This window comes from Eschscholzia californica, unplaced genomic scaffold, assembly GCF_041429995.1.
Source record: "Eschscholzia californica isolate CP2 unplaced genomic scaffold, dmEscCali1.0.p SCAF_5, whole genome shotgun sequence".
In the NCBI taxonomy this organism is placed as follows: Eukaryota; Viridiplantae; Streptophyta; class Magnoliopsida; order Ranunculales; family Papaveraceae; genus Eschscholzia; species Eschscholzia californica.
The window spans coordinates 15,401,573-15,412,079 of NW_028238472.1; the positions used below are offsets into that span (position 1 = coordinate 15,401,573).

A 10,507-nucleotide genomic window follows, 5' to 3' on the forward strand; every position below is an offset into this window, starting at 1 on the left:
TGTCGATGGAGGTCTCCATTGTTGTTGACGTGGTTCATCCCTGCATTTGTTAGTTATTATGGAACCAATTTTGAGTGGCTTGGTTGACGTGTTGTTGATGCGATTGATCATCTGCATAGGAGTTTGTTTTTTAGTGGTAAAACAATTTTCGCACCTAGCTTTCATATAAACCATAGGATTTTGGCATATAAATTAGCAATCTCCTCATCCAAATTTTTCCATTGCTGAATCCATTGTCTCACCGTAATTAATTGTTCCGATCTAACCTGAAAATGAAACCATATCGCTCTGGCGTAGTTGCAGTGTAACATCACATGGTCTAAAGTTTCATTATCATTACAGTTTATACAAGTATAGATGTTACCGATATACCTCCCAATTTTGTCCTTTACTGGTAGGCTATTCGTACAACATTTCCAAAGGAATAGTTTTATACGTGGTATGGTATTCATATTCCATATGAAAAACCAGTCGTTAGAGTCATGCATAGGTCCATTGCTACCTGTTCTTAAATAGTTATACATTGATTTAATCGAGAAATTACCAGCTTTTGTGAGTGTCCATTTTGCTGTGTCATCCTGATCAGTCTGCAAATTAATACTCAAAATCGCACTGCAAATATCACTATCAAAACAATTATCAAGCAAGTCAGTATTCCAGATATTATCAAATCTTAATTATTAATTTATAATGTTATATAATATAAAAACATCATATATATATATATATATATATATATATATTTAGGTATGATTGGGTTGGTTCGGCTTAAACGATTTTTAAAAATCAAGCCGACACCAGACCAGATCAAAATCGGTTTATCGTTTTTTACCCGAACCGAGTCGAACATTATTCAGTTCTGTCCAAATCCGTTTGGTTCGGTCAAGTTCGGCTTGGTCGATTTCGTCGACCGTTGCTCACCCCTAATGTAAACAAGTGTATGAAAAACATTTTACTCAAAAAAACATGTCCACCATTTTTTATGTAGTAAGTTGAACACCTACCCTGAAACTAGGAAGTCTCTTGTATTGGATATAATGGCTCGTTGTAGGACTTATTCAGTTCATGATACATTTATATTACTGTATATATTTATGTCATGTAATAAATGTAATGACTCTTTAAAGTCTAACAAAAAAAATACTCAAAAGAACATGAATGGTTTTCTTTTAAATAAAATTGAAAAAGAATTAAATCAAGGACAATCCAATTGTTAAATTTATTTGTTGTTAGATCTAACCATCACAAACTATGAGCTTTAGTGAATCTCCTCCTGTATTTGTCTAAAACACTATCACTTAAAGATGTGTCTATACAAAACTCTGAAACATAGAGTAATATAATGTCGTTTGGAGGTCGAAAAATTCTATATTTAGAATTTTAGAGCACGCTTGGAGTTGCTCTGATCCCTAATCTTTCATAAGAAGTTGATTGAAAGTTAAATGTCGTGATTTATTAGTAACCAAACGTATAAGCCCTACCCCACATGTCACAACTAAATTTAAATGGGCAACTTTTTAAGAGGGAAAAAAAGGCAAGGAAGTCTTCTCCTAAAGTTTCCCCATTTCAATTAAATGTGAATTTCCTCATCAAAAAAAAAATTAAATGTGAATTTTATACCTTTTTTTTGGATATTATTGGACTTTTCATTTCTTACAAAAAAAAAAAAAAAAACTCTCTCTCTCTCTCTCTCTCTTTCTATAACTTATAGTAAATCTTATTTTTGGCCGGCTGAAAAAGTTACCTTTCCTAGTTGACACCCACAAATTTCCTTAAATTGATCCCAAAAATATAAATCTTTTTTGAATAAAGAAAGTGAATAAATGAAGAAGAAGAAGAAGAAGAAGAAGAGTTAAAAGGAAGAAAAGAAAAAGAGGGGGTAAGAAAAGAAGAAAAATTCTTAGGAAGAGGATGAAGAAATTAGGGTTTATGAAGGGTTTGATCTTGGTAATGTTAATGAATTCTTCATTAATAGTTGGTTATGGTGGTGATAAAGAAGAAGAAGAAATTAGGGGAAGAAGAGGATTAATGGATTTAAAGAAATGGTCAAATGCTTATGTGGGTATGATGTATATGGGAACACCTAGGGATTATGAATTTTATGTAGCAATTAGGGTTTTGTTTAGATCTTTAGCAAATCTAAAAGTTGAAGCTGATCTTGTTCTTATTGCTTCTCTTGATGTTCCTCTTCATTGGATTCAAACTCTGTAAGTTTCTCTCTCTCTCTCTACTCTCTCTGGTTAGATTTTTAGACAGTACAATCCTGACCGTTGATTTAGTCAACCTAAATTTTATGTTCTTTGACTTTGGTAGCATCGGCTGTTTTAACCGTTTTTGGACCCACAAAAATATCTAACTCGAATGAATAAAATTTGTATCTCGATGCAAGAAAACAATGAAGTGTGGAATCTATCAAAGAGAATGTTGATCCTGTCATCCTTGTTTTCTATGACCATTTTGGCCCATGTTCTGTTTTTAATTTTGATGTTTCTGTCATTTTTCGTACACCTTATACTCTGATAATATTAAATTTCATAGAGTAAATCCAGGGCCGGCCTCCGGTTGAATTGTTTAAGGGTATTTTATTATTTATGTTCAATGACCAACACTAAAGTTGAATTAGAAGATTGGTTGTACACTTGTTCACAAACCAACAGACCAAGGTTTGAGCCCTCACAAGTCCATTTTTTTTATAATTTTTATAAAACGTAAAAGAACTTAAGGGCCTAAAATTGTAAGTGGCTTTGGGCCTCGTAGGTGGTAGGGCCGGCCCTGACTAAATCGTCATGATTTATATATATGTTAGGTATAGCTCATGTTCGACAGACATGGTTAATGTCATAAACTGTGTAATTGCACCCCATTATGCAATCAATGTTTGTCCACCAGCATTTGGTGTAATGGTTGGACACCCCTCTTAAGTCAATGAGGTTGTGGGATCGAGTCTTGGTGGAAGTTGTCATCAAGATTTATCCCATGTAATTTAGGCTATAAATTATAAGTGAAGTAAATAAATTTGTCGTGCTTTAGGCCCCTTTCATGTTGTTGGGTTTTATGCCTCTTTCATTATTGGTTTAAATTAGGCGGTTATCGTGCTCATCACATCTTCATGATATACCAATGCCTTGTAACGACTAACGTAGATCGTAGTTGAATTCTCAAAAAAATGTTCATACAGATTTAAAATATCTCTATTTAGCAAAATAGGCTTTTTGGAATCAACACTAACACCACCTCAACCCTTTAGCTACAAGAGATATTACATTCAAGCCTATACCCCATATGACATAAATATTTTGTGCCCTCATAGCCAAGTTTTGCATTTGATTGATGAAAGAAAAATTAGGTTTATTTATTGGAACAACTTTGTTCATGACATGTTGTTTGCAAGGGAAAGTTTGTTGGCGTACCCTACTTAGGACCACCCTGTCCTAAACAACTCTATATGATGGAACAAGCAAAAACCTTAATATTATGGTTTTTAGGGCTACTATCCTAGATTCAATTAGCGTTTTTCCTACTTTAACAAAAATAAAATAAAAAATCAATTAGTGTTTTCGGTTACCCCTCAAAGATTGAGTATTTGGATTTACCACCCTGAGATAACGAAATCTCTTTAAATTAACTTTTTTTGTAATTTTGAGTTGTATGAAACAGAAAGGAAGATGGAGTGAAGGTTGTTAAAGTGAAGAACTTAGAGAATCCATATCAAACACAAAATAACTTTGACAGATTCAAGTTGACACTGAACAAGCTTTATGCATGGAGTTTGGTTGAATACGACCGAGTCATAATGCTGGATTCGGACAATCTATTTCTAAGGAAAACGGACGAGCTTTTCCAATGTGGTCAATATTGTGCTGTCTTCATCAATCCTTGCATCTTTCATACTGGCCTATTCGTTTTACAGGTACTATTTTATTTGTATTTTTAAATGGTCTAAGTCGAAATTGTTCAAATAAAAAATAAGTCTGAAATATGAATGCTTGAAATAGTTTGAAATGATTATTATACTCGTGAAAGAAACAAGTCAAGCTCAGACGAGTACGCAAAAAAAAAACAATCCCCACCTTAGACGTTATTATATATCTTTATTGCAAAATCAACCGTTGATCATTTTCGTGTAGATTGTATACGAGGGTAAGAGTTTTTAAAATGTCAACTATTTGATTTCCTTAGGACTAAGATTTGGTTGTTGCTTTACCAGCCATCAATGGAAGTTTTCAAGGACATGCTTCATGAACTTGAAATCAAGAGAAGCAATCCAGATGGTGCAGATCAAGGGTTTCTTGTGAGCTACTTCCCGGATTTACTTGATAAGCCATTGTTTCATCCTCCTCTTAATGGAACAAAACTTGATGGTACTTATAGACTTCCATTAGGATATCAGATGGATGCTTCCTACTATTGTAAGTAAATTTTGAGTATTTATATTTAGGAAGGAGTTTCGATTTTCAAGCAGGTTATTAGCAAACTCAAACACTCTTCATTGTTTTCAGATTTGAAACTCGCTTGGAGAATACCTTGTGGGCCTAACAGTGTTATCACCTTTCCGAGCGCACCATGGATGAAACCATGGTATTGGTGGTCATGGCCTGTTCTTCCTCTAGGCCTTTCATGGCACCAGCAACGTCAAAACACAATTGGGTAAACACTGATACTTCTTGCAAAAAGTCACATTTTTTTGAAACCTTGACCCGGTTAAAAATTTATCGAAATTCCAACCAACTCAATTTGGACTGATATATTCAAAAGAAACCATCCTCGGAAATGTCAGTCCATAAATCATTTTCTTGCGTCTCACACACGGCAAGTATGAATGAACTTTGTGTTGGGTCGTTTTGGCATCTCTGGCTTCAGCCCTTCCACAACAGATTATTTGAAGATCAGCTCAATATTTTCCCCGGTTCACACTATTTTTAACTGAAATAGACTATTTGATGGAGACTTGTTGTTTCACTTTCCTAGACTCTGGTACCAGCTCCCCTGCCCCGGGTGGTCTTGGGCCAATGCCACCCCAAAAACTATCTTAACGAGGCTTCCCTTCACTTATGAACTAAACACCTACCTCATCCGCAAGCGATGTGGGATTATCCCAATGCTCTCTCCCTTACACTTTGGTCTTAAGTGCAATAGACTATTTTATCGAGACTTGTTTTTTTGGGCTCTAATACCATCTTTGGGTGGTCATGGACCTTTCTCGCCCAAAAACTAACGCAAGACTAGAAATTTTTCATCCCTTAATGAACTCACACTTGCACCATCCTCAGTCGATGTGGGAGTATCACAACAATTTGTTAATATGGCGTAGTGATTTGGAAGCTATGCATATGATTCTTCGTCTTGTTTACTTATTCTTGTTTTGGTGATTATTTATGAAACAGATATAATGCTGAGATACCAGCAATATTGATCCAGTCCTTAGTATATGTACTAGCAATGGTGGCAACTCAGCTAGCTCGACCTAATCTATCGAAGCTTTGCCATCGCCAGAGTAAGACCTTCTCTTTTTTACAAGCAGGGATTAAAATTACAGCAATGTGGTCGATCTTAGCATCTTACATAATTCCTTTCTTCCTCATTCCTCGAACGGTTCATCCGCTTATTGGTTGGTCTCTCTACTTCCTCAGTTCTTCATCACTTTCGACGATTGCCATTACTACTTTCCAACTTCCAACTATTCATGTTTTTACACCTTCTTTGGGTATTTTTGGTTCACTACTTGTGATGGTATTTCCTTGGTACTCTAATGGTATTGTTAGAGCTCTTGTTCTATTTGGTTATGCTTTCTGTTGTTCTCCAATTATATGGGGATCATTGGTGAAAGTAATGGCTTCATTGCAGATAACACTAGAGAAAGAGAGTTTCTTACCTAGATTGCAGGGAGAATCTACACAGCTTTCTACTTCTAACAAGTTGTATTGAACAAAAGAATAGGTAACCCCACAATAACTACATTTTTGGAGTTTCTTTTTAGTACACATATATGTCTGTTTTGTTCTTGATATGTATCAACCTTGTGCATTATACTTTTTTAGTTTTTAGACTTGTTTGAATTCTCTTTGGTGTTTTTTCAACAACCAAAAAAATAATATTATATTTGGTGTTCGGTGTTTTTGGATGCTGCTATATAAAACCTTAATTTTGTTCGATAAAACTACCAGACAAAAATAACTAACTAAAACATGTCTTAAATTGCTAAATAGCACTCCCTCATTCAAAAAACAATGTAAGAAGACGTTCTTCACATCTAACCGAAAAATAGGCCAACCACGTAAAACTACACAAGACAGAATAATACGAATGCTCTCATACTTGCCCCACTTCTCGACTTCTTCAGGTTTGATTGTTTTAGTCTCGCCAATCATTTTCCTATCTTCTTAGCAGCTTCAATGGTAAGATATACAATGGGTAGACCCAGTGGCGTGGAAGAGGGGGTGTCATAGGTGCGACGGCACCAGACCCCCCCTCATACGACAAGAAAAACCGATGAAATTGGGGCCCCTCGGATAACTTATCTTGGTATAAATATTTGAGGGACTAAACTATTACCATAACTTAGTTGTAGTTCATTTGGTAACTCCTTGTTGTACAAACAAGAGGGCAAGAGTTCAAATCTCACTAGTTCATTTGAGTAGAATAACTTATCTTGGTATATGCTTCTAGGCTAATGATTCAAAGGAAGTTTAATAAGTAATGTTTTCGTCATTTTTTTTCAAAAATGATTCTTGAAAATTTGTATAGAATTAAATTAATGTTTTTTCTGTTGAAAAAAAAATAATTGGTTGGCATGTTATTTTGTCCTAAATATTTTTTTGAAATTGTCCTAAATACTTTGAAGCATCAAACATAGTCAATTGTTATATTCATTTACATTCATCTAAAATATATCAAAAATGGATTTAGTAACTAAAGTTTATTTTTTTGTTAACTATGTATAAGAAATTATTTTCGTCTTATATTATCGAAGAGCCCCGAATAGAACTTCTCACCAGACTCCGTTTTTTTCAGCCACGCCACTGATAAACCATAAATCTGTACACAAAATATAAATTTTATCAAACTGATATTCTGATGACAATTTATTCCTTTGAAAAGGAAAAAAGTGAGAGAACTCATAACTTTTAACTTTACCTCTCTACTTTTACACGAGTAAGAGGTTTAAATATTTCTTTCTTGAAGTCTTCTACTCAAAATAAGATTTTTACTATGTCTCTGTAGTAACACATTGTTAGAGATAAAAGAAAATGAGATATAGGGCGTAGTTAATTTTAACGCATTCCTATAAGCCAGCGTTTTGGGAAAAGCTAAATAGTTTCCGAGGGGTGAAATTTTAAAAGGAATATGCAGAATTTTAGAAATTTTTCGGAGAAATAAATTTTAAAGGGAGAAAAATTTTCCGGCCGGCGACCTAATCGGAGAAGATAAAGAGGTGAGGTGGAGAGACAGTGAGGTGAGGTGGAGAGAGAGAGAGCTGAGGTGGAGAAGCTATGTTGCTTTCCCCCTAAATAAAATCGTCAAACAAAATTGACCAATTTTTTATCAAGTCTTCACACCCCAGAAACTATTTAGCTTTCCCCAAAGCGCTGGCCTTCCTATAACTCACAAAGACAAGTTATAAAGCGTGAGATTTAAGTCAAATACATAAGTTATGGTAAAGAAAGTGGGTCAAATTTGGGCCAATTGGGCTAATTTTTTTTTTAAGAAAAAGACTAAGGTCAATGTTCATTGACTGACTAAAGATGGTTGGTCTAATTTGTTTCAAATTTTAGTCCCACATCGCTTTCGTTAAAGGGAATGAGGTTGGGGGAGGAGATATTTAGGTAACTCCCCGTTCCTCTAGTTCCCAAGCCCCGCATCATGGCTAATAAACACGCCACGACTACACGACGTACTCCAGTGTCGTGCCTTGCGTGGTTGTGGCGTGTTTGCCACGCATGGCCAGCGTGTCGTTCCGCCACAGAACGACTCATTGCCCATCACTAACTATAAGCGTACCATGACAAATCTGACAGATTCGTAATTCTGATTGCCTGGGGAGCCAGCGGCAGCAACATTTGCATGGTCTGCTTCGGGAACATAGGCCTAGAAACATTACCTTGGTGGAGTACGAATCCATCGGTCGATGCAAGTCAGCGAACAAGCAAAAAAATCAATTAATGAAGGATTGTTTCCTTCCGATATCATACTAGAATATTGGGAGTGGAAAATCACTTACCTCTTTACATCTATATAACAAATGACATAGGTTTTGGTGTCATGTCATAACTTTGGTTATAAATCTCGGTCGTCCAATTTTTTTTTGTAAACCATGACCCTTCCTTTTAAAGAGTCTTTAAAAAGATAAATATTTTACCGTCAGAATAACTACCCACTCCCTATAAACTCTCTAACTATTTTTCTTTCTTTCCTCTTTTCTCCCTTCAAACAACTCAATATATCTCGGTTATTATTTTTAATATATTCTTATTACTTCAATATTTGTATAAGACCAAAATATTTGATAATTTTGTATAACATAAATATAAAAATTTCCGTGTCTTACGGGCACGGACTATACTCTAGTATCTATAAAGATAAAAATTGATAAAAATAATAATAACAAATACGAAAAAGGATAGATATAAAAGTGAAATCAAATATGCAAAGAAATAATCACAAATAGGAAAACAGGATGGATATATGAGTGAAATTAGATACACATGATTAAGAAAAATATGTTTTGTGGCATTTGGTGAGGGCATTTAGCCTCATTAGTCTCTATCTAGTATGAATGGATGAGATGAGCAGTAATTCCCATATTAATAATAACTGTTAACGTTCCAGATACAATTTTCTAGTTAGTGGGATCCACTCACATTAATCCTCTCACACACACACACTGGCCATAAGAAAATGAATGGGGGACTCCCTGAAGTATACTCCCAAGTGTACTCCCCCTCAGAAGCCAATGCTATTTTAGTCTTTTCAGTCTGACAAAACTGTGAAAAGACCAAAGTAGCCTTGTGATTGTGAGGGTACACCTGAGAGTATGCCCAAAGAGTCCCCCTATCATCATTGCTGGCGATATTAACCAGCTTACCTGATTTACTAAAAAAAACAAAAACTCTCTCTCTCTAGCTCTGCCCCTTAATAAATAACAATATTACTGTTGTCCATACCTTACAGCCATCACCATCCATCCACCCCCCACCCCAGTATTCATCATCATCATCCCCCTCAGGAGCACCACCACCACCACTAGTAACTCTTTGTTTCTCTCTCTCTATATAAAGAAAAGAAAAGAAAAATACAGGGAAGATAACCGTTGAGACTCTGAATCTAGCGAGGGAAATCCAATACTACAAGATTATTTACGTATGGCCCACAAACACCACTAGGAGGAGTTCACTTGGCTTGGTTAGTTAGGTTATATGGCTCAGCTGATGACTTCACACTCTTACTGTCCACTAGGAGGACTATATCTAAGTGACGTGGTATATACTATAGAGACAAAAAAGGTATTCTAAATCCCTGACATGTCATTATTTGGCAACTTTTGGATTTCATAACGGTCTGAAATTATTGCACCTGGACTCATCATTGATTGAGGTTCTACTGAAAATGGTCCAAGATGAGAGAGAGAGAGGAGTTATACTGATTCTTATTACTACTACCTGTCTACCTCTCTAGTTTGTCTTGTTGGCTCTCTCTATTCAAGTCCTCACAATTTTTAGACAATTGATAAAAACTACCTCTATCAAAAGAGGTACTATCATGTATTTTTGTACTCAAAATTCGTGGACTCGAGTCTATTTTAATGAGAAATTGGTTCGAATCCAACTGTTTCAACCGGTAATTTTCTATCACATAAAATTTAAAATCACAATTTTTGTTACTGTTTTTAAATTCAATTTTCTGTTTAACAAATCTTTACAGTTTTAGAATTTGTGATAAACTATGAAGCAATGTTTGCGTTTTTAAACTCCTTATTAGACGAATCTAAATTGTGTAGTCTCATTCACTTTAATTTGAATTTTTGTGTAAATCAAGTGAAAATTCTTTGATGGGCTAAATAAATATATCTTTCTACTGTTTTTATTTGGGTACTGTCAGTTAGTCTTAACTATGGTGAGCTTTGATAATTCGGTTGATTTTCATGAAGTGTTCGTAGAATGATCGATTAGGGCTAAATTGTAGGTTCAAACCGTTATTCCGTTAAAAAAAGAAAAGAAAAGTGGATTCGATCATTTTAGTTTACAAAAATGGTTGAATCCTACCACCACTGCTGAATACATGTTAAACTCACGATCATATTATAACCGGAGATATGAACATAAATAATGACACGATAATTTAACGTGGTTCGGTCAAATATTTAAGACCTACATCCACGGAGAAGTTACTTCTTTATTATAATCACCACATACAATTCCTAGAACCCTCTCCTATTTATAGATAACTTAGGGTTTAGGGTTTCTCTGATTACTAAACTAGGAAATAATACAAAATCTATCTAATATTACCA

The 10,507-nt window shown here is 35.0% G+C and overlaps 1 protein-coding gene across 1 annotated transcript; it reads left to right on the forward strand.

The window, feature by feature from the left end:
- The first annotated feature begins 1,707 nt into the window (after positions 1-1,707).
- Positions 1,708-6,121, forward strand: LOC147537395 (putative glucuronosyltransferase PGSIP8). Its single transcript, XM_086643943.1, has 5 exons — positions 1,708-2,207; positions 3,658-3,910; positions 4,208-4,409; positions 4,500-4,647; positions 5,385-6,121. Exons 1-5 carry the CDS (start codon positions 1,912-1,914, stop codon positions 5,923-5,925), a joined length of 1,440 nt encoding a protein of 479 aa, XP_086500069.1. The 5' UTR covers positions 1,708-1,911; the 3' UTR covers positions 5,926-6,121.
- Positions 6,122-10,507: the final 4,386 nt, after the last annotated feature.